The 25,279-nt window shown below is 44.3% G+C and overlaps 1 protein-coding gene across 1 annotated transcript in view; it reads right to left on the bottom strand.

Annotated features, from left to right (window-relative positions):
- Positions 1–1,263: 1,263 nt before the first annotated feature.
- The window catches only part of ABCD2 (ATP binding cassette subfamily D member 2), an 81,965-nt gene continuing 57,949 nt past the window's right edge, over positions 1,264–25,279 (bottom strand). The window contains exons 7-10 of the mRNA XM_077472669.1: positions 21,814–21,959; positions 9,699–9,783; positions 8,042–8,167; positions 1,264–1,616 (exon numbers count right to left, since the gene is read on the bottom strand). Of these exons, the coding sequence (XP_077328795.1) occupies positions 1,406–1,616; positions 8,042–8,167; positions 9,699–9,783; positions 21,814–21,959 (568 nt within the window). The 3' untranslated portion in view covers positions 1,264–1,405. The remainder of the gene's footprint in view (positions 1,617–8,041; positions 8,168–9,698; positions 9,784–21,813; positions 21,960–25,279) is intronic.

The raw sequence follows: 25,279 nt of genomic DNA, 5'->3' as shown, positions 1-25,279 counted from the left end.
TCGCAGGGAATATAACCTGGCACACAGAGGCATTGAGTGGACGACACAGCCCGCAGACACAGTGGGGGGACATCGCAGGATCCTTGGGACAAGGTAAGTAATGTGCACCAGGATCCTGACATGCAACCCCGAGTGTGGCTCGAGGTTACTGCTAATGGTACTGAAATTTAACCCTGAGCCCCACTCAGGATTACCGCCAGGGAGGTTAAAGAGGACCTGAACTACAGAAGCTATGCCCAAAAAAAGGAAGAAGACTAAGCCCTAGTATTGTCTGTGCTGTTCCTGGAGCTCATTTTTTTTTCTCATTACCGACTTACCATGTGTCACAATTCGCTGTCTTCAGAATCAACATGTGTCACTGACTGCAGCTGTTCATGTTGCCGGATCAGTCTGCTGTTTTGCACCATGGTTCCATACTTGATTATTTTTCTTCTTTGTCACAGCTTTCTAAAGCCTTGGAAAGCAGACCTTTCAAATTCAGTTGTTTAAATGTTCTTGCATTCCCCTTGCTGGTTCTTAGTGAAAAATGCAGCTGGACATTTGCTCTGGGGTCATGTCAGGACATTTATTTAAACCTGTTCAGTGCACTTGGGAGTTGCCTAAGCAAAGACCTCTTTCTCTGTTCCCAGGCTCCTGTACCTGGGCTTTCTGTTCAACTTCTGATACCCAGAAGGTGCTCATATTTATAAGCCAGTGGGCTGAAAAAAAAAAATTAATGGAAACCTCCACGCTGTGCTATTGTATTCTGGTAGTGGTACTCCTCTGCTGGCAGAATACACTGATCAGTATCTGCAGATGGCTGAAAATTTTTCCAACATTCCTGGCAGAGGTTGAATCAACCGTTGAGCGTGAACAACTATAGATGGATCGAAATTCAGCCAGTTCCTGCTGAACCAACCAAATTTCAATCTATCAATGGCTAGCTTTATCTACCTGCCCTGACTTTTGCCTATTCCTCAATGATCCTTGTTATTTGCCTGCCCTGACCATTGCTAGTTTTTACCATGGTCTTGCTTGCTGATTTTATATCATGTCTTGTTTCTGCCTAATGTTAGCTGTTGCCACTCCAAGTATAACGTGTATGGTTGCATGTCTGCATTTAAAAATCTGTTTATAGGGAACATAGCCCCCTCCCCCCATGAAGGTTGTTGTATTCACTGCTGATTCTATATACTATTCATTATTCAAAAGCAGAATTCATTCCTTATTTCATTTATAGTTGAAGAAATTAATGTATAGCAGTTTTCCAGAAAAGCGATCCTATACATGTGAACTTATTTACTTAATTTATTTTCTTTTTCAACCCAGTTCCAGATAAGCAGTCCATGCATAGTATACATTCATAAATTATTAATCGTAATCTTTCATCTGGGTAAACCACTGGAAAAATACAGAGAATTATTTGTTAGTCATTTTCGGAGCTGGTTTTAAGCACTGAGTCTTCCCCCAAGATTTTACACAGTTCATTCAGCCTCAGCTGCATTTTGGGTATTCCTGCAAGCTGAGACTCAAGTCTTTGTTTTTCTTCACTTAGTGATAAACGTGTAGCTGTATCTAGCTGTTCGAAGCGCCATCCTCCTTCTCCATCAAACTGCAACAAATGGGTGTGATATTTCCTATGGAGACATAATTTAAAGTGTCATAAAACTCATACTATGAAAACTCTCATTACATGCTATGCAACAGAGTGTGCATACCCACAAAGAGACTAAACCACTCATTTGAGTAAAATATACCTGGTGGATCCTGCCTTCAGCTGTCCCTCCCATCTCTTCTTTGCTTCCACTGCGGATTGAGATTGTGTAGACCAGTTGTTGTCCTCTGCGGAGCATGCTCATATTTCATTCCTCACCGTACACAGCCACCTCTGTACCCTCTCATCCACAGCCACCTCTGTATCCCCCTGTCCACTGCCAACACTGTACCCCCCATTACACAGCAACCTCTGTACCCCCCATACAAAGCCACCTCTGAACCCCCCCCCCATCCACAGCCACCTCTGATTTCCCCCGTCCTAAGCCACCTCTGTACCCCCTGTACACAGCCACCTCTGTATCCCCCCCCGTACCCAGACACCTTTGTACCCACCCCTGTACACAGCCACCTCTGTACCCCCATCTTCATTTATTAGCAGGTGAATGCTCCCTGCATTCACATACATTAAATCTGGCCCTTAAGTGGAAAAAGGTTGCTGACCCCTGCTGTACGTCACCAGTAATAAAAACCCCTCCCAATGATTTTTCCCTGCAGATGTCAAAAAACAGGGAAAGATCATGTGACCACAAAGCAGCCCTGCAGGAATAAGGTACTTATTAAAAGAGGATTTAAAAAAGAAATAAAATTCAGTGGCATGATATATTGTATATGATTTATATGAATGAATTGTGGCAATTAACACTTCTCTGTTTATTATCTCTTTAAAGACGATTTTAGAGGAAAACTACCTATAGCCTTTATAAGAAAATTTGTGTAAGCGGAAGAGTTGCTTGAATGAAAATAATTTTAAAGAACTCTACATAACGTCAAAACTACTTTAAAATGTATTTGCTTTTGAACTGAATTTATATGACATACATGTTTAGAATATCACAGAGCTATTTGCTATTGCTATCTACAGTCCCAAATCTCAAGCATGAATCCCTCTAAAGCTTATAAAGTGTGAGGCTTAAAGCAGTATTAAACTTAAAAGCAAACATTTTTTATATTGCAGCTTACCAATTTTTAGATATGATGGTTGTATTACTTTCTTTTTTTAGACTTTCTTCTATTTTCATCTGGTGATCCAGCCACCGAGTCTGTTGTTTTTCAAAAGCACAAGCTCTTCAGCAGCATGTATCAGTTTACATGAATGAGATAAACCACTTAAATCTAACAGGAATGATTACAATGATCCGCTTTTATTTATTCATGCAAAACCCTTATTTCAAAAGGAAAACAAAAATACTGTAACATTATAAAATGTGAGCTGGGGTTTGGCTTCAATTTGTTGGTGTACCGAAATCTGCTCATATGTTTGAAACTACCCTCCTCCCAGACTGGCAATGCTGCTGTTTGCTGTGTCTCCTGTGTTAATTCATTCAGAGTTATGTCTCACAAATGCAGGAGGAGTGTTACTGGCCAGATCACCAGGTGAAAACGGAGAGAAAAAAGCCAAAAGAAAAGAAAGCTGAAGCAGCCACCACTTCCAGTGATTGGTAAGCTGCAATATAATACACTTTTGGTTTGGGGTTTAATCATTTAAAATCATGAACAATGCGGTCTTTCCCTACCAAAACCTTGGGAATAAAAAAAAAAGTTATGTTGCTCTGCTTTGGCTAATTGTACGCCAATGAGCAGAAAAAATGGGACTCATGGAGCAAGACTCAGTTAAAGTGAGTGACAACATGATAATCTGTATGTCATAGAATATAGAATTCTCTTTTTTATATTGGGAGGTTCAAAAAAGAATGGATACATTTAAGAGTAAAGCAGGCAATCCCTTTAGGGATTCATAGTACTGATAGTGAATGGATTATTTGGTGGCTGGACACATTGGGGGCCATTTACCAAAGGCAAGTGCAAAGTACACTTGAAATTGCACTGAAAGTGCACTTGGAAGTGCAGTCACTGTAAATCTAAAGGGGTAGATCTGAAATGAGGGGAAGCTCTGCTGATTTTATCATCTAATCATGTGCAATGCTGTTTTTTATTTTCCTTGCATGCCCCCTCGGATCTACAGCGACTGTAACCCCCAATGTCCGCTCTTTCAACTGCCTATATTCTGGTTAACACCAAGCTGATTGTGAGCTTTATATATTAGAAGTATTGAAAGTAGGAGAAAATTTTCCTTTAATTAGTGTGGCATAGTCTTTGACTATTACTGATATTTATAATAGTGATATATATCGAGAGCTACTATAACTACTATGTTAATATGATCTACATAGAATAAATCTGACCTGTCCTCACCACATAAACCACATTAGTGTACTGAAATCATTAGATAAACATGTTTCAAGCTGATTTTTGTTTAAAAATAGAAGTGAACATTCCCTTCTCTGCTCTGTCTAAAGTAAAACTACAGGGTCAGCTTTCTTTTTACACTAATATAAAGCTAGTCTTAGCAGACATCCTTTCCCTTTACAGTGTAGTCTATTATTGAATAAGAAACTAAATGTCAGATTATGACATCATAATCAATGGGTTTTTACTATATATATATATATATATATATATATATATATAAACAGGGTTTTTACTATATGTAGCACCCTACTAGTATAGGTGCTAGGATGTAAATAGTTAGATTAGTGTAATTTGCTCTTTCGCCTAATGGTGGTGCTAGAAGCAAATCTATCCTAATCATGCTGTTTAACCTCCCTGGCGGTATGATTCAGTCTGGAATTAGGTGCTGAAAGCGGTACAATTATTTTGCATGGAAATCTGGCGTTTTATTTTGTAGTCCTGTAGTCCTGTAATTCTTAGGAATAACTCTCTTAAATCTCTTCAAACCAGAGTCTAGCAGACATCTCGGGTATGATAAAGTTTATAATATAATAAAGAATAATAAAAATTATTCAATAATGTAATCAAATCCTAAAACACTGAAAAAGGGACACTTTTTGGTTACTATGGACAATCTCCAAATTCCAGGCAGAAAAGACAGTATTTATAATATAAAAGTGCATGCAGGGCATTGCACAGACCACTAGGGACAAAGGGGGTGTGTAATTTTTAATACAGTACTGTAATCTGTAAGATTACAGTACTGTGTGTGTTTTGTGTCTTTTTACTTTTTTGAATTTGCCGCCGTTCTCTGCTCCCGTGCGCCATAACGTCGCAGGGAAAGGAGCTCGGCGGCATTCGGCACTGTGAATCAAGCGGAGGACAGCTCGATCACACAGCGCAGAGGACATCGCTGGATCCAGGGGACAAGGTAAGTAACTCTCACTGTGTCCTCCCCTGCATCCAGCGGTGCGATCCCGAGTCTGGCTCGGGGTTACCGCTCCTGCTAGTAAACTCCCAACCCGAGCCAGACTCGGGATTACTGCTAGGGAGGTTAACAGAATGCTGCAATTCATTAGTTAGGGCTACGTTCTGGTGATGTTGCAATTGCCTGGGCTCCTCACGCCTTCTAGAAATTAGTAGAGCTTTCTGGAACATGGGTTAGAGTTAGCCAAATGGGCAGCACGAGTATGTTGCAGTCTCAGCCAATTATAGGGGAGGTTTCCCTGAGCATACTGAGATTGGCCTATATATTGAAAGAGCATGTGAGTTCTGGATCCTTCCCAGATGGTGGAGTGCACCAGCCAGGAGTGAGACAGGCTTGTCACCCCTGGCACTTGCTGCCATGTGGCCTCAGGTAGACAACCTGAGGGCTTGAAGCAAAAATGGAGTGGCCCTGGTATTACTGAAGAGCTGACTGAAGCGGAGCTGTGCCTGGGAGGATCTGTTAACGACTCCTGTGAGTACAGACCAAAGATCTAGGGGCTGTTTCTTTTTGTCAACAACTCTGTGCTAGTAGTCAGACAAGGGTCCAACTAAAGAGATCACTGGCTAGTGATGTGAAGAGCTTTGTCTACCTGTCCTTCACTTTGAAGGACTTTGCTCATGATCTTTATTCCTATATTGCTACACAGAAGCTTTCTCCATCTGCTCCCAGCAAAGGGACTTCACTACTGCTCAATTCTAGATCATCTAGAGTCCTCCAGTTGTGAATAGGTTTGTTCTGGGGTATCCTACTACAAATTCCCTACCCCATCCAAGTTCCTCAAAAATAAAACTACAAAACACCCCTAAAGATTTCAGAAAGAAAAGAGTCCTACTGTGCATGTGTGTAGTGTGCTCCAAACTGAAAAGTGATTGCCCTCTAACCTCTTTGTTGTTTTGTGTCCCCCCTTGTCTGTGCTTGTTCTGACGGACCATTTAGACCAGCTGGCAATCTTTGCAATGGCTTTTCCGATATTTAATTGATATATTGCAGAGCCTAGAGTGACACCGTAAAAGTATCAGTAGATACAGAAGAGATATTGACTGCCTGCTTTAAGGTGTCAGGGGGGCAGAATCACCTAAAGTCTGACAGTTTTGGCCTTACAACTGGCAAGCTCTCACACACTGCAAATTGGGTGTCACTGTGTGAAATTTGGCAGTTGTCAGACCTCAGTAATTTTCAGATTAATATCAAGAGAGGTTCTGTTTAAATTTAGCACTACTAAAGACTCATACACACTATACACATTTCTGCAGATTTCTTTCCTCAGATTTACCAAAACCATATAATATGAGGTAAAATCCTAAGAGTTTCAATTTGTATGCAATCAGGCAGGCCCTTGCACTACATGGTTTTGGTAAATCTGAAAACAAAAATCTGCACAAAATCTAATAGTGTGTATGGGGGGGGGGGGGGGGGGTCTTACTAGCACAAGCACTGCCTGTCTTATTTAAAGCATAACTATACCCACATGAACTCCATTGTTGTTCCGTATGCAACCTCTCTCACCAGAGCTGACATCTCCACCTGGTTTTCTTCTCAATTTGGGATCTTTGGCCTTCTTAATTTGATAATGCCAGGTCACATGTACAGCTCAGTGTATATTGTCAAGACGATTTTAAAACAGACAGGTAAGAATTCTTTATTGCAAATCGGACATAGTGGGGTTGATTTACTAAAACTGGAAAGCGTAAAATCTGGTGCAGCTGTGCATGGTAGCTAATCATCTTCTAACTTCAGCTTGTTCAATTAAAGGGTTACTAAACCCTAATTTTTTATTTATTTTAAATAACAAACATATCATACTTACCTCCTCTGTGCAGTTGGTTTTGTACAGAGTGGTCCCGATCCTCCCATTCTGGGGTCCCTCAGAGGCGCTGGTAGCTCCTTCTCTTCTCGAGTGCCCCGTTGGATGGAGCATGGTCCCGAGTCCTGCTGCTGTGTCTACTGATACAGACAGCAGGACTCGGGCCCCCCCCGGTCATTGCATTTGATTGACAGCAGCGGGAGCCAATGGCTGTGCTGCTATCAATATATCCAATCAGGACACAAAACACTGTCCAGAGCTGGTATGCTCGTTCCCGTTGCAGTAATTACAGGGGCTCAGGTAAGTAAAAGGGGGGCTCAGGGGGCTGCTGCATGACAGGAGGTTGAAACAATGAGAGTTTACAACCCCTTTTAGCTCTGAGAAAAAAGAATCTGGGGCTGATTGGTTTCTATGCAGAGCTGCACCAGATTTTGCACTCCCCAGTTTTAGTAAATGAACCCCAGTATGTCTCTTCAGCAATAAAAAGATTGATTAATTTGTTCTGCTTTCTACTGCCTTTTTAAAGTATGTGAAGTTTTGTGAAGTGCAGTCTGTACATGTCTATGTTTTAATTTTAGTGCAATATATTGTACTCTTTTCAATAAATAATAACATTAGGACCTCTGCAATTGTACTTAGCCCGCGCCTTGAGCATTTGATATGGCAAACATGTCTCTAATTGGCATGTGGCTCAAGACAAAATAACAGTTTTATCTTTCTCTACTTGGGGGCACATGTAATCCAGTATAATAATGCTATTACGTCTTGGGGAGGGGATGACTTGCTATTTTCTGGCACAGAATTGGATTGCTAAACTTCTGTCACAGAACTAGTGGCTGGCACATTTGGTATAGAATGGCATCATGTTGAAAAACGTGTCTATAGGGAAATGGTTAAACTGTAGAAAAAGTTGAAGTGAGGGGTGGATTCTGTTTTATTTTCTTTGTTTACTTAAGCTTTGATTTTTTTTATTCCAAGGAAAATTAGACTCCTATAACTTCAAATTCTCATGGCACATTGGGAATCTCCATTGGATCACATATACTTACTTATTCTTTTAGGAAAATAATACTTTATTATTTCTACTGCCACTTAATTGTCAGATGGTAAATTCTGCACAGATGCTAGTTATAAACTGATGACATTTTTTTTTTTGTTGGAGAGTTTGGCATGCACTAATCAACAGAGCTGACCCAAGAATTTCACTAATATGCTTTTTAAAAGCACTATCCAAGTCTTATTTCTGCTGTAAGTGTAGTGCTTACCAAAGAGAAGGTCGATGAGTTATGGAAAGGAGGCTTATCCCAGCATCTTTGGCAGCTTGAAATATCTTTCCTTCCACGTCTATGCTTACAGCGCTTGTGCACTCATCTAGCAAAGCATATTGTGGCCTTTTTGTTGGAGAAATAAAATAAATAAATAAATAACATGCACAGACATGCCTACTTATATATGGTACATTGATTTTCAGTAATGTCTCCACTAATAAACAGACCAAACCACTTTGACTTATCCAACCTACTTCTTTATGAAATTACACGCTCTAGGGTCTTGAAAGCCTCTCCCCAGTGATTCATTACAGGTCTATAACTTAATTAATTTAACTTTTTATTTATATAGTATTTCTATGAGAGAGCAATAAACAAAAAATAAAAGGCCACTCTTTGTGCTTGGCTAAGCTTAAGATGCTCATTCATTTTCATGCAGAGGACTCATATACAAAGGGAGAGAGCCCTTGGGATAGGATAAATCTATAAGCAAGTAGAAAATGCCTATAATTATCATTCTTGTTCGGGCATAATTAACAGAAATATAAGACTTATATCCAATGATTGTGCATTAACTACAACATGCAAGGCCCCAAAAGCATTTTCTGTGCACTGTTTACAAAATGTTATGTCTCCGCTGCCCATCTGGCACCATGGCCTTCCTTTGCCACCCATCAAAATAACATGCAATGTCAATTAAGTCATTTAGAAAGGAAGAAATAATTTCACCAGTACCACTATAAGTACAGGTGTAAAGGCTTCCATTTCACTTTCTTTTCCTCTAACAATATAAAACCATCTGGACCCAATGTCCAAGGTTAATATTTGTTCACCTAAGCAGAAGTTTTCCTTAATCTTTGTTCTCCTCCTAATGAACACATCATGAAAGCATTGCCTTTTCATGTTAGTGTGAAAAAACGAAAAATTATTTTCCTTGGCGGCTACATTAGGGCAGTAGCACATCCACATAACATTGACTCTTCACATGCATAGGTACAGGCATACCCTACTTTTAAGTACACAATGGGGTTTATTTACTAAAGCTGGAAAGTGCAAAATCAGGCTCACTTCTGCATAGAAACCAATGAGCTTCCAGGTTTTATTCCCAAAGCTTAATTCAACATGCTGGGGTTAGAAGCTCATTGGTTTCTATGCAGACGTGAGCCTGATTTTGCACTTTCCAGCTTTAGTAAATAAACCGCATTGTTTACTTAAAAGTGGGGTATGCCTGTATATAACCCAGATGCCAAAATATAAGGACACAACTATGCAGATAGTCTCTATCTCTACAGTTATGTCTCTGTCTATATCTAATGTTTTTTTATATTCTCTCTATGCAGTAATAGTTTTTCTTTTGGTTAATGCTAAATATAGCTTACATTATTACAAATTTCTGTTTTATCAGTTCCATCCTAGAAAAGTGTATACTGTTTATTATTTAATCTATCTACGGTATTTATATTTCTATAATCCAAAAGCTGTGGGATACTGGTATTAATTATTTGCAGAGCCTCAATTGATTTTCATCCGTTCTCTGCGGTCAGCTGCTAATGGTATTGAAAATATTGCATTAGGCAATGGAGACTGCAAAGCAATGTCTTAGCATTATGTGTAATTCATTTCATATGAAACAGTAGAAATACATTATACTTACTTGTGGTAGAACATTCGTGCCATGCCCATTCTTTGCTTCTCACCTCCTGACAAGACATCCTTCCAGTCTAAAACTGCATCCCATCCTGCAAATATAGAAGTAAAATAATCAAATTTTATCAGCTAGTAACTGCATTTTACATAATGCTCTACTAGGCTTATTTAATAAAGCAATGTAACAAGCAATGATGATGTAAACCAGTGGTCTTCAAACTGAGGCACGGGGGCGAGATGTGACCCTTTGCTTGCCTTTATTCGGCCCTTGGCGCACTATTCCTCTTACTGACACCAACAATGGAGGCATATTTCTTGCCACTGACACCTACATCGGGGCACTATTCATTACACTGATACCATTGATGGGCACCTTTCCACCCACTGGCACCAATGATAGTGCACTATTTCCCTACTGACACCAACGATGGGGCACTTTTCCTCTCACTTTTCCTCTCTAACTAACTCCGGACCGTACCCCTAACAATGCACCAGGTACTGTATGCGCCCACGGAACCTACAGGAGTCAACAATGGATTGTACCTCATACTCCTCATGGTTCTCAACCCGAATAGGGTGAGGATGTGGCACTGAGGTGGTAAATCGGTTACAGACCAACGGTTTCAATAAGGAGACATGAAACACATTTGAGATGCGCATACTAGGAGGAAGGTCCAACGCGTAAACTACTGGGTTAATCCTGCGAAGGATACGGAAAGGCCCAATAAACCGAGGTGCAAACTTTAGTGAGGGAACACGAAGCTGGAGGTTGCGAGATAACAGCCAGACCCTGTCCCCAACCTGGTGGGAAGGTGCAGGCAGGCGTCTGCGGTCAGCATGGAGTCTGTACCTATCATTATCATGACACAAAGCCTTCTGGACTTGTACCCAAGTGGAACGAAGAACACGGAGATACTCCTCTAACGCAGGAATACTCAGCGGAACAAACGAGTCAGGCAACATGGAAGGTTGGAAACCATAATTCGCCATAAATGGAGACAATCGGGAGGCAGAATTCAAAGGCACCGTTGTGAGCAAACTCTGCCCAAGGTAATAGGTCAAACCAGTTGTTATGATGGTCAGAAATATAGCAATGTAGGAATTGCTCCAAGGACTGATTGGCTCGTTCTGCAGCCCCATTAAACTGCGGGTGATGCGCAGAAGAGAACGCAAGCTGGATTCCCAACTGTGCACAAAAGGCTCGGCAGAACCGTGAGACAAACTGACTGGCCCTATCCGAGACAATCACCTTGGGTAGCCCATGTAAGCGAAAGATCTCCCGAGTAAAAATGGAAGCCAGTTCCTTAGAGGTGGGCAACTTCTTAAGTGGAATACAATGACACATCTTTGAGAACCAGTCAACCACCATAAGGATAACAGTGTTGCCTTGGGAGTTGGGCAATTCCACAATGAAATCCATAGACAGGTGAGTCCAAGGCCTCTCTCCATTGGGTATGGGTTGTAGGAGGCCCACTGGAAGGTGTCGTGGAGTCTTACTCTGAGCACACACGGGACAGGCAGCTATGAAGGCAGTAACATCAGCCCATAGACTAGGCCACCAGAATTGTTGGGAGATGGCCCAAATGAGTTGATTCTTCCCAGGATGGCCAGCTGCCTTGGGAGAATGGTAAGTCTGGAGCACTGCAGTACGGAGACTCTCTGGGACAAAGCAGCGGTCACAAGGTTTATCAGGAGGAGCATGGACCTGAGCAGCAAGAATTTTGTCACCCAAAGGAGAAGTAAGACTGGTGCAAACTGTAGCCAAGATACGATCAGGAGGAATCATAGAAACCGGAACCAACTCCGACTTGGAAGTGGAGGAAAATTGTTGTGACAAGGCACCAGCCCTTACATTCTTAGGCCGCGTACACACGGGCGGACTGTTTGCCCAACCTTGTTCGGCAAACAGTTTCATCAAACAGTCCGCTCAAAATTTGCATGAGCGGACTTGCCCACACACGAGCGGACTGTTTGACGAACAAGGTTGGGCAAACAGTTCGCTCAACTTTTGAAATGAACGGACTCGCCCACGTAAGGCGGAGGCAAATCCGCCCATTTCGAGCGCGTGTACAGGTAGGCGGGGCCCGCGAAGGAGACGTCGCGGGCTCCGCCGCCTGGAATGGGCTTAAAGGGGAACCCCAACGCCGAAAAAAATCGGCGTGGGGGTTCCCCCCAAGTCCACACCAGACCCTTGTCCGAGCACGCTACCCGGCCGGCCAGGAAAGGGGGGCGAGCGAGCGCGCCCCCCCTCCTGAGCCGTACCAGGCCGCGTGCCCTCAACATGGGGGGTGCCTTGGGGAAGGGGGGGCCGCGCGGCCCCCCCACCCCAAAGCACCTTGTCCCCATGTTGATGAGGACAAGGGCCTCTTCCCGACAACCCTGGCCGTTGGTTGTCGGGGTCTGCGGGCGGGGGGCTTATCGGAATCCGGGAGCCCCCTTTAAGAAGGGGGCCCCCGGATACCGGCCCCCCACCCTATGTGAATGAGTATGGGGTACAATGTACCCCTACCCATTCACCTGTGAACTAAAGTACAATAAAAAACACAACACAGAGAAAAAATATTTTATTGCACAGCTCCGGGGGTCTTCCGTCTTCGGGGGTCTTCTCGCCGGACTCCTCCGCTATGTGTGTGTAGCTCTTTTGCTAGCGGAGGAGTCCGGCTTTCTTCCTCCCCGCCGCCGGCCTCTTCTCCCGACTTCGGGGGTCTTGTCCCCCTCTTCGGTTCTTCTGCCGGGCCACCGCGCCTGGTCCGGTGGCCCGGTCTTCTGTCGCCGTCTTCCGTTCTTCTGTCGCCGCCTTCGGTTCTTCTGCCGGGCCACCGCGCCTTCTTGTAGCTCTTTTACAGGCGGTGGCCCGGTCTTCTGTCGCCGCTGTCGTCGCCGCCGCCGCCTTCCGTTCTTGTTCTTCTTCTTCTTCTCCTGGAGATGTTGACTCGACGATCTCTCCGGCCGGAATGCCAGGGACACGCTCCGCTGCCACTTATATAGTGACAATGGGGCGGTGTCACATGGTATATGTCACATGGGTTGGTCACATGGGTTGATGTCACATGGGGACTATGACATCGTAAGGGGGCGGGGTCACCATGTGACCAACCCATGTGACATATACCATGTGACACCGCCCCATTGTCACTATATAAGTGACCGCACAGCGCGGCTCTGGCATTCCGGCCGGAGAGATCGTCGAGTCAACATCTCCAGGAGAAGAAGAAGAAGAACAAGAAGAAGAACAAGAACGGAAGGCGGCGGCGGCGGCGACGACAGCGGCCACAGAAGACCGGGCCACCGCCTGTAAAAGAGCTACAAGAAGGCGCGGTGGCCCGGCAGAAGAACCGAAGGCGGCGACAGAAGAACGGAAGACGGCGACAGAAGACCGGGCCACCGGACCAGGCGCGGTGGCCCGGCAGAAGAACCGAAGAGGGGGACAAGACCCCCGAAGTCGGGAGAAGAGGCCGGCGGCGGGGAGGAAGAAAGCCGGACTCCTCCGCTAGCAAAAGAGCTACACACACATAGCGGAGGAGTCCGGCGAGAAGACCCCCGAAGACGGAAGACCCCCGGAGCTGTGCAATAAAATATTTTTTCTCTGTGTTGTGTTTTTTATTGTACTTTAGTTCACAGGTGAATGGGTAGGGGTACATTGTACCCCATACTCATTCACATAGGGTGGGGGGCCGGTATCCGGGGGCCCCCTTCTTAAAGGGGGCTCCCGGATTCCGATAAGCCCCCCGCCCGCAGACCCCGACAACCAACGGCCAGGGTTGTCGGGAAGAGGCCCTTGTCCTCATCAACATGGGGACAAGGTGCTTTGGGGTGGGGGGGCCGCGCGGCCCCCCCTTCCCCAAGGCACCCCCCATGTTGAGGGCACGCGGCCTGGTACGGCTCAGGAGGGGGGGCGCGCTCGCTCGCCCCCCTTTCCTGGCCGGCCGGGTAGCGTGCTCGGACAAGGGTCTGGTGTGGACTTGGGGGGAACCCCCACGCCGATTTTTTTCGGCGTTGGGGTTCCCCTTTAAGCCCATTCCAGGCGGCGGAGCCCGCGACGTCTCCTTCGCGGGCCCCGCCTACCTGTACACGCGCTCGAAATGGGCGGACTTTCCGAGCGGGAACAGTCCGCTCATTTCGAAAGTACAGCGGACAAGCCCACACACGGGCGGACTGTTCGCTCAAACACAGTTTCAGCGGACAGTTTTTCGGAATTTCCGAAAGACTTTGTCCGTCCAACTGTCCGCTGAAACTGTCCGCTGAAAGCCCACACACGAGCGGACTGTCCGCCCAAACACTGTTCAGCGGACAAGGTTGGGCGAACAGTCCGCCCGTGTGTACGCGGCCTTAGTACCGGGTTAGAATGAGACAATGTAATTAAAGGTCGACAAGAAAAGAGCCCATCGCTCCCTTCTGGGAGAGAGTCGCTTAGCCTCAGACAAGAATGTAAGATTCTTATGGTCAGTAAGAATAAGAACGAGCACAGTGGTATCTTCAAGGAGATGTCTCCATTCTTTCAAGGCTAAAATGATCACCAACAGCTCTCTGTCACCAATCTCATAATTGCATTCAGCAGGTGACAATTTCTTGGAAAAGTAACCACACGCATGAATAGCGCTCTCAGAGTTAGGACGTTGAGACAGAAGGGCGCCAACTCCAGTCTCAGAAGCATCAACTTCTAGGATAAAAGGCAACGTAGGATCAGGATGTGCCAACACAGGAGCAGAAACAAAGGCAGCCTTGAGAGTCTCAAAGGCCTTAATGGACTCCGGAGACCAACTCTGTGGGTTACCGTCCTTTCGGGTCATATCAGTCAGAGGCTTGACCAGAGACGAGAAGTTACAAATAAACTTCCGATAGTAGTTGGCAAAGCCCAGGAAACGCTGCAGAGGACGTAAACCCACGGGTCGAGGCCACTGTAGGACTTCCGACAGTTTCTCTGGGTCCATTGAAAAACCAGCAGTGGAAATTACATAGCCTAGGAATGTAACCTGTTCACGATGGAACTCGCACTTCTCAAGGTTACAATAGAGATTGTTCTCCCATCGTTTCTGAAGTACACGACAGACATCTCTGTGGTGGCTCTCCAGGGACTTGGAAAATATGAGGATATCGTCGAGATAAACCACCACACACAATTGCAACAAATCTCGGAGGACATCGTTAATAAATTCCTGGAAAACTGCTTGGGCGTTACAAAGGCCAAAAGGCATTGCTAGGTATTCATAATGGCCTGTTCTGGTATTAAACGCAGTTTTCCACTCGTCGCCCTCCTTAATGCGTACGAGATTGTATGCCCCTCTCAGGTCAAGCTTTGTGAAAACCGTTGCTCCCATGAAGCGGTCAAATAATTCTGTAATCAATGGAATCGGGTAGGCATTCTTAATTGTGACACGATTGAGACCCCTATAATCTATACAAGGTCTCAGTTCACCGCTCTTCTTTTTCACAAAGAAGAAACCAGCACCAGCAGGAGACTAGGACTTGTGGATGAAACCTTGAGAAAGTGCGTCAGCAACATACTCCTCCATGGCCTTATCCTCCAAGACCGACAAAGGGTAAACCCGGCCACTAGGAGGTATGGCACCAGGTTGAAGGTTAATTGCGCAATCATAAGGCCGGTGTGGAGGCAAACTACCGGCTTGACCTTTATCAAAGACATCGTCAAAATCACGGTACTCCTGCGGCAGGGAGGGGAGTGAAGCGGTGCATAGGACCTTGGATACCTTCAGGAAGCATGTCTCACTGCATTGTGGTGACCAGGAGAGAACCTCAGCACGGAGCCAATCAAAAGAGGGGTTGTGCCTCTGTAACCAAGGATAACCAATAACCAGAGGAAATATGGGTGAGGAAATAACTTGAAATTGGATTATCTCATGGTGAAGAGCCCCTACAGCCATGGACAAAGGAACCGTCTCATGAGTCACATGGGCAGGCTGTAAAGGTCTCCCGTCAAGAGCCTTAATGGCAAGTGGAGTGTCACGCAGCTGCAGCGGAATCGAGTGCTGCAAAAAAAAAAAGCAGCATCAATGAACAGGCCTGCAGCCCCAGAGTCGATTAGCACCTGTATCTCGATGGACGACTCAGCCCAAGAAAGGGTGACCAAAACCAGGGGCTTATCCTTATGGATAACTGAAACAACGCCACCTAAGGTCTGTCCATGACAGGACCTCAAGGTTCGGGCGTTCCCTGGACAGATAGGACAAGACTTCAAAAAGTGACCTGCCTGGCCACAATAAACACACAATCTCTCCCTCCTCCTAAAGGCTCTCTCATCCGCAGAGAGACGCGTGAAGCCCAGGTGCATGGGTTCATCTTCACTGACCAACTTGGTACCAGGAGGCATGGGAGGTGAGGGAGGCATGGGTGGGACTACAAAGCTTGGAGGCAAACATACAGGAGTCTTCCACAAGCGCTCCTTAAGAGAAAGTCTTTCTCTGAGTCTGGAGTCAATGAGGATGGCAAACGAGATCAAGCTCTCCAACTCAGTGGGTATATCTCAGGCTGCCATCTCATCCTTGATGGAATCCGAGAGACCATGAGAAAAAGCAGCCACGAGGGCCTCATTGTTCCAAGAAACCTCTGCTGCCAGAGTACAGAATTCAATGGCGTAGTCGGCAACAGTTCTAGTACTCTGTTTGATGGACATGAGGCACTTGGCAGCAGAAGCGGAGCATGCGGGAACGTCAAAAACCCTTTTAAAGGAGGCCACAAACTGAGGGTAAGTCAAGACAACAGGTTTTTGCGTCTCCCATAGAGGGTTAGCCCAGGCCAAGGCTCTCTCAGAAAGCAAAGATATCACGAAACCTACTTTGCTTCTGTCTATGGGAAACGCCTGGGGCAGCATTTCGAAGTATATCTCAACCTGATTGAAAAACCCTCTGCATTGAACTGGATCATCCCCAAATTGCTGGGGAAGTGGAGCAGAACCAGAAATACCTCTTATAGAGGTAATACTCGAGGCGGGTGCCTGCACAGAGACTGGCGCAGCAGCAGGGACGGCCTGTGACTCAGGTTGTACCGGAGCAGCCACCGTGGGGGATTCCAGGTGAGCCGTGCGATTCAGGAGCGTTTGTAACGCCAAGGCAAACTGATCCATGCGGTGATCTTGCTCATCCAATCTGGAAAAAATATTACCAACAAGTGGATTGACTGTATCTTCTGAATTCATGGCCTTCGCGTACTGTCAGGAACCATGAAACAGACAGAGACAGAAGTACAATCAAATCACACTTGTTTATTAATAAAAATAAAAAGGTAAATAGGAAAAAGCGTAGTCAAGCATAGTCAGAGTCCAGTAGCCAGATCGGGTAGTCAGCCAGTCCAAAGTTCATAAACTAGATCGGGTAATCAGCCAGTCCAGGAGGGATGTCAGCAAGCCAGTCTTGAAACAAACAGCAGGAGATGGTTCCTAGTGATGTGACCAGTGCGAAGGCAAAGGAAAGAGTGAGCTGGAAGGCTTTAAATAGGCAGGTCAGACGAGCATCATCGGAAACATCTGGTAACTGTGGAAAGAGAAGAGAGCTGGCAATTAGCCGACAGCTGAGCGGCCAGCCCAGAGGAGGAAGGGCTAAGGCTCAGTTTCTCTGTCAGCCAAGTATATACCTTAATAACTGTCAGGGCTGGCTGATAAAAATTATGTTTACAGTTATATATTTACTGGAATATGGAATTTACTTGTATGTTCTTCTAATTTTTTAAGAATTCAATAAACATTAATATCTTGCCGCCTCAACCCTCACAACATCTTCAAAATACCTTTCTAACCAATGACACAACTAAGCTCTTAATTCACTCACTGGTTATCACTCGACTACTTCAACTCCCTTCTCATTGACTTACGTCTACATAATCTATTTCCCCTTCAGTCCATCATGAATGCTGCTCCCAGACTCATCCGCCTTACCAATCTCTCTATGTCTGCTACTCCCCTCTGTCAATCCCTCCACTGGCTTCTGCTCACCCAACAAATTAAATTCAAAATATTAACAACTACTTACAAAGCCATCCACAACTTAGCCCCCAGCTACATCAGTAGCCTAGTCTCAAAATACCAACCTACTCATAATTACATAGTAGGTGAGGTTGACACAAGTCCAACCTATGTGTGTGATTATATGTCAGTATTACATTGTATATCCCTGCATGTTGTGGTCATTCAGGTGCTTATCTTATGCTGCATACACACGATTGGAATTCCGGCCAGAAAAAGACCGATGAGAGCTTTTCATCGGAAAATGTGACTGTGTGTATGCTCCGTCGGAATTTAACTGTCCGAATTCCCCCTGCCAAAAATTGATAGCATGTTCTCAATTTTCCAGACGGAAAAACTTTCTATCGGAAATTCTGATCGTGTGTATGCAATTCCGACACGCCAAAAATCACGCATACTCAGATTCAACTACGAGACAGAAGCTATTGAACTTCCCTTTTCTAGTCCCGTCGTACGCGTTGTACGTCACCGCGTTATAAACAAACGGAATTTGGTGTGATCGTGTGTAGGCAAGACAGCTTGAGCCGAATTCCGTTGGGAAAACCATCAGAGCTTTTTCCGACGAGAATTCCGGTTGTGTGTACGTGGCATAATAGTTTTTTTTTTTTAAATATTGATGCTCCCCGCTGATATAACTGCTTGTGGAAGGGAATTCCACATCCTTGCCGCTCTTACAGTAAATAACTCTCTATGTAGTTTAAGGTTAAACCTCTTTTCTTCTAATTTTAATGAGTGGCGATGTGTCTTGTTAAACTCCCTTCCACAAAAAAGTTTGATCCCTATTGTGGGGTTCCCAGTACGGTATTTGTAAATAAAAATCATATCCCCTCTCAAGCGTCTCTTCTACAGAGAGAATGAGTTCAGTGCTCGCAACCTTTCCTCATAACTAACATCCTCCAGATCCTTTATTAGCTTTGTTGCCCTTCTTTGTACTCACTCCATTTCTAGTACATCCTTCCTGAGGACTGGTGCCCAGAACTGGACAGCATACTCTAGGTGCGGCCAGACCAGAGTCTTCTAGAGCGGGAGAATTATTATTTTATCTCTGGAGTTGATCCCCTTTTTAATGCATGCAAATATTCTGTTTGCTTTGTTAGCAACAGCTTGGCATTAAATGCCATTGCTGAGCCTATCATCTACTAGGACCCCCAGGTCCTTTTCCATTCTAGATTCCCCCAGAGGTTCCCCCCCCCCCCCCCAGTGTATAGATTGCATTCATATTTTTGCCACCCAAATGCATTATTTTACATTTTTCTACATTAAACCACATTTGCCATGTAGTTGCCCACCCCATAATTTGTTCAGATCTTTTTGCAAGGTTTCCACAGCCTGCGGAGAAGTTATTGCCCTGCTTAGCTTAGTATCTTCCGCAAATACAGAGATTGAACTGTTTACCCCATCTTCCAGGTCGTTTATGAACAAATTAAATAGGATTGGTCCCAGCACAGAACCCTGGGGGAAACCACCCCTGACCATTCCAAGCGCTCCCCATTAATCACCACCGTCTGAACTCGTCCTTGTAGTTAGTTTTCAATCCATGTACTCACCCTATGGTCCATGCCAATGGACCTTATTTTGTACAGTAAATGTTTATGGGCAACTGTGTTAAATGCTTTTGCAAAATCCAGATACACCACGTATACGGGCCTTCCTTTATCTAGATGGCAACTCATCTTCTCATAGAAGGTTAACAGATTGGTTTGGCAAGAATGATTCTTCATGAATCCATGCTGATTACTGCTGATACCGTTCTCATTACTAAAATCATGTATATAGTCCCTTATCATCCCCTTCAAGAGCTTGCATACTATTGATGTTAGGATAACTGGTCTGTAATTCCCAGGGATGTATTTTAGGTCCTTTTTAAATATTGGTGCTACGTTGACTTTTCTCCAATCAGCTGGTACCATTTCACTCAGTAGACTGTCAGTAAAAATTAGGAACAATGGTCTAGCAATTACTTGACTGAGTTCCCTAAGTACCCTCTGGTGCAAGCCATCTGGTCCTGGTGATTAATGTTAAGTTTCTCAAGTCTAATGTTAATTCTGTCCTCTGTTAACCATGGAGATGCTTCCTCTGATGTGTCATGAGGATAAACACTGCAGTTTTGTTTACTGAAGCCCCCCCCCCCCCCCCGTTTACCTCAGGAAGACCGAGGAGAAGAATAAATTCAATACCTATGCCATCTCTCCATCCTTTGTAACCAGATGACCCTACTCATTCTTTATGAGGCCAATATGGTCTGTCCTCACTTTTTTACTGTTTACATATTTTTTCTTGGTATTTTTTTTTTGCTTTCCTTCACTATGTCTCTTTTGTGTTCTGTCTTAGCCTCCCTAATTGCACCCTTACATTTCTTGTTGCATTCCTTATAAAGTCTGAATGTTGATGAGGATCGCTCAACCTTGTATTTTTTGAAGGCCTTCTCCTTTGCTTTTATATGCATTTTTACATTAGTGAAGTTAAGCCATCCAGGACTTTTGTTCGCTCTTTTAAATTTATTACCCAATGGAATGCATTGGCTAACGCCCTTATTTAATATGCTCTTAGAGAAAACCCATCTCTCCTCAATGTTCTTTATTCCTAAGATTTTATCCCAATTTTTTGCCTTGTAGCAAGGTTCGTAGTTTAGGGAAGTTGGCACTTTTGAAATTCAGTGTCTTTGTATTCCCCTTATGTTTCCTATTTGTGTGATTTATACTGAAGCCAATTGACCTGTGATCGCTTTTACCTAAATTGCCCCATATTTCCACATCCGTGATCAGGTCTGTATTGTTGTTAATCAGTAGATCCAGTAACGCTTTATTTCTAGTTGATGCGTCTACCATCTGACCCATAAAATTATCCTGCAAGACATTTAGTAACTGGCGATGTCTGGATAATTTAAATCTCCCATTATGATAACACTTCCCATCCTTGCTGCTAATCCAAATTGTGATAGGAGATCCGTCTCCCCCTCCTCCCTCAGGTTAGGGGGTCTGGCCACAGTTCAATCCAACGTGTCCGGACTGTTTTCAGTGTTGTACTGTATTGTATTTGGTGTTGTCTTGTCTGTTGAAAAGTATATGGTAATTCTCTTATTGCCATATTTAATTTAATCAGTTTTTATGACATTACATCAATATAGTTTGATACCCTTTGATACAATAAATATCCAATTAATCATCAAATAAATTCATATTTTTGATATATTACAGTCTTGGCCAAAATTTTTGCTGCTACAAGTAACCTCTTAGCCGGCACCTTCAAAACTGGGTACCCCCTTTTTTCTTTCTTCAGTATGCAAAACGGTTACAGCAACAACACATAATGGTGAATGATCAGTAATTGGTCATCTAATACACTTGACCATCTATTAGTGTCTAGCTTGCCCACCCCTTCATAATTTTCTATATAGGGGGGCTATAGCATACTCCCTGTATTATTTTCCCCTTAGCTTCATCCCCTTGGAGCCCCTACCCATAAGGATTCCACCTCCTCCCTAACTCCCTTAGTGATGTCCTCGCTCACATTCATGTGTACATTATTCTTGCTATATAGACATACCCCTCCCCCTTTTTTACCCTCTCTATCCCTGAGATAAAGGGTATACCCTTGAATGGTTGCCAGCCAATCATGAGATCTGTTGAACCAGGTCTCTGAAATTCCCACAAAATCCAAATCCTACTCGTACTCGTTCTCTTCATTCCTCTCAAGACCTCCTGCTCTCTAGCTCCCTCATCACCTCCTCCCATGCTCGCCTCCAGGACTTTTCCAGTCCAATCCTATGGAACTCCTTACCCCAATTTGTCCAGTTATCTCTTACTCTATTAGCTTTTAGACAATCCCTGAAAGCCCTCCTCTTCAGAGAAACCTATCCTACCCACACCTAACAGCTACATTTTTCTCCATCAGCTCATCCCCCACAGTTATTACCTTTTTGTATCACTTGACCCTCACTTCTAGATTGTAATCTCTAATGAGCAGGACCCTCTGATTCCTCCTGTATTGAATTGTATTGTAACTTTACTGTCTGCCCTCATGTTGTAAAGCGCTGTGCAAATTGTTGGCGCTTTAAAAATCCTGATTAATAAAAATAATGTTCAATAATTCTTTAAAATGTACATCTGTGTATGAAATCAGTTTGCCAAAAGTAAATGCCATGTACCTCCTTCTCGTTGCACTATATGGTTAAGATTTACAATGTCAAGAATACGTTCCAGATCTTTATCCCCATATCCTTTTTCATGCATGTCTTCCACTGAGTCAGGATAAATTACTTGATCCCTTAGAGTTCCTATTGACATGTACGGCCTGTAAAACAATGCTCTGGTTAAAAAGTTTACTACAATTTGGTTGTAAACCATCAATGAAAATTTTATATTTACAGAAAGTTACCTGAAATATTTTAAAAATGTATATGCCCTGTGATCTTGTGCATGCGCAGTGGAGAGCCCGATGTGATTCATCAGGAAATCACACCTGACTTCTAAATCCAAGACGCTGGCACTGGGGAGCTTCAACAATGAGAAGAATCATCTGCAGGAAGACATCACTGAAATTCATGGACTGGTAAGTACCTAGTTTGTAAAAAATCAGCAGCAACAGTATTTGTAGCTGCTGATTTTTAATTTTTGCAAAACTGGGTGAAGTTTCTCTTTAAGAAGTTTCCAGATAGAATCCACTTCAAGGTCCAAGCAGTACTAAAAAAAAAGTATAACGGACAGTACTCAACTGTTCTTGTTGCTTGTGCACAAAGACTGCTTTCACACTGGGGCGTTTTTCAGGCGCTTTAGCGTTAAAAAAAAAGCACCTGTAAAGCGCTTGAAAGAAGCCTCATCTGCAATCCCAATGTGAAAGCCCGAGTGCTTTCACACTGAGATCCCTTTCACACTGGGGCATTTTTCAGGCGCTTTAGCTTAAAAAAAGCGTCTGTAAAGCGCCTGAAAGAAGCCGCAACTGCAATCCCAATGTGAAAGCCCAAGTGCTTTCACACTGAGGCGCTGCGCTGCCAGGGCGTAAAAAAAAAAGTCCTGCAAGCAGCTTCTTTGCAGCGCTTTTGGAGCGGTGAATACACAGCTCCTAAAGTGCCCTTTCCCATTGAAATTAATGGGAAGCGCCTGCAAAACGCCTGCAAAGCGCTTTTGGCTGCAGCGCTTAGTCGGGAGCTTTTAACCCCTGCTAGTGGCCAAATAAAGGGTTAAAAGCGCCCGACTAGCGCTCAGAAAATGCTGGTAAAGCGCTGCTAGTTTAAGCGGCGCTTTGCGAGCGTTTTTCGAGCGCTGGCAGTATGAAAGGGCTCTTAAAGCACTTGGACTTTCACATTGGGATTGCAGATGAGGCTTCTTTCAAGCGCTTTATAGGCGCTTTTTTAACGCTAAAGCGACTGAAAATGCCCCAGTGTGAAAGGGGTCTAATACGGCTACAATCACCTCAAATACACCACTGAACGAGTTTTGTTATATCTATTGATCCTCTCTGAAATCCAGAGCTATCCTGTATCCTGTGCATACTTTCTGTGGTATCTGAAGGAACTTAACTCTCCCAGATTTTATTTTGGGACTACAGAACAATTAGTCCTTATGTTATGAAGATGAGGAGAAGAAGAGAGGTTAAGTAGTTCAGTAAAAGATATCTGGGCAGGGTTAACACCTTTCAGCACATAAATATGCTGTATGTTTTTGGCCAACACCAGTAAAGAAGATAAGGGCATTCCTGACAGATCAGACAGATACTTTTCTAAACCTGTAGGAAAAAAAAACACTGGGGAAATGTGCATATATAACAAAGAAGTACACTTTGAAAAAAAAAAAAAAATATTGCTTTGGTACACACTAAATACAACACACCATTTCTAGCAGATTAGACAGATGATTTTCTTAACTTGCAGGGTATTTAAAGGGATAAAGTACCCATTCCCTCCATGTTGAATACTAAAATGCGTATCCTTGGAGTTTTTTCCAAATAAATTAAATAAAACAAGGCAAACCTTAGCTACTGAGTAGATCCACAGATGTGGACTTGCCAACAAATACAATATATTGTCAAACGTATTGGTACACCTGCCTTTACACGCACATGAATTTTAATGGCACTCCAATCTTAGTCTGTAAGGTTCAATATTGAGTTGGCCCACCCTTTGCAACTATAACAGCTTCAACCCTTCTGGGAAGGCTGTCCACAAGGTTTAGGAGTGTGTCTTTGGGAATGTTTGACCATTCTTCTAGAAGGGCATTTGTGAGGTCAGGCACTGATGTTGGACAAGAAGGCCTGGCTCACAGTCTTCATTCTAATATATCCCAATGGTGATCTATTGTTTTAGGGTCAGATCTCCACGCAGGCCAGTCAAGTTTCTCCACCCCAAACTCGCTCATCCATCTGAAGAAAACCACTCCACTACAATAATGTGTTCTGGTGCACCCCCATGTAATATGCCCTGCTGCCATCCCTCTCCCCCGTGTACTATGTTCTGCTGCCATGTAATGTACCCTGCTGACCCCTGCAACACGCTGTGAAGGAAACTACTCTACTACAATAATGTTCTCTTCTGCACCCCCACTTAAAATGCCCTGCTTCCCCCAGTTACTGTGCCCTGCTGCCCACAATGTACTGTGCCCTGCTGCCCTTATGCCACTACAATAACGTGCTCTGCTGCCCCCATTTAATATGCCCTCCATGTAATGCACCATGCAGTCCCCATGTAATGTGCCCTGCTGTCCCCAGTGTTCTGCTGCCATGTAAAGTGCCCCGCTGACCCCTTCAACGTACTGCATGGGAAGGAAACCAGTCTCCTACAATAATGTGCACTGCTGCATCCCTACATAAAATGTCCTGCTGCCCCCAGTTACTATATCCTGCTGCCCGCCATGTACTGTGCCCTGCTGCCCCTATTCCACTACAATAATGTGCTCTGCTGCCCCCCATTTAATATACCCTGCCCCCCGTGTAATGTGCCCTGCTGCCCTCCATGTAATGCGCCGTGCAGTGCCCATGTAATGTGCTCTGCTACCCCCAGGTAATGTGCCCTGCTGCCCTTTATGTAATGTGTCCTGCTGCCCCCATGTAATGTGCTCTGCTGCCCCTGAACTGTGCTCTCCTGACCCCCAGTACTGTACCCTGCTGACCCCTTGTGCTCTGCCTTGCTGACATTCTGCACTGTGCCCTGTGGACCCCCTGTAACCTTCCTTGTTAACCCTTTGTACACTGCTTATCTCAAGTTCAATCCAGAATTGAGAATCTGCAGAAAAAAGCAAGCACAAGTTTCACATTAAATAGGTATGTTTTAATATTCATTCTATTATTTAATGCTATTTCTAAAAATAATTGTTGTTAACCCTGCCACCTTGGTTGAGGCGGCGGTGGTGAAGTCACTGGAAGCGCTGAAATTTTTACTGTATCCTGGCCCAAAAGCCCCATACCCGTTGACCCCCTCCATGCGAACCACGTTGCGGGCATGGGGGGCAGGACTTAAACTTGAAAAATACCCTGCCAATGCCCTTTCTCCAGCTGCCCCCTTGTGGTTGAACCCCTCCCTGGAGCAGTTTTACAAACTACCCGAACCCCATGCTTGGACTAAGTTTAACGTTAAAACAGCGGACCAAATAATCTCCGATCAATCGCTGGCCCCATTCCCC

The sequence above is a fragment of the Lithobates pipiens genome, unplaced genomic scaffold (assembly GCF_037356315.1).
Source record: "Lithobates pipiens isolate NorthernLeopardFrog02 unplaced genomic scaffold, aLitPip1_a1.2 Scaffold_8, whole genome shotgun sequence".
Lineage (NCBI taxonomy): Eukaryota > Metazoa > Chordata > Amphibia > Anura > Ranidae > Lithobates > Lithobates pipiens.
The sequence above is the reverse complement of the archived record's forward strand: the minus strand, read 5'-3'. Positions and strand labels throughout refer to the sequence as shown.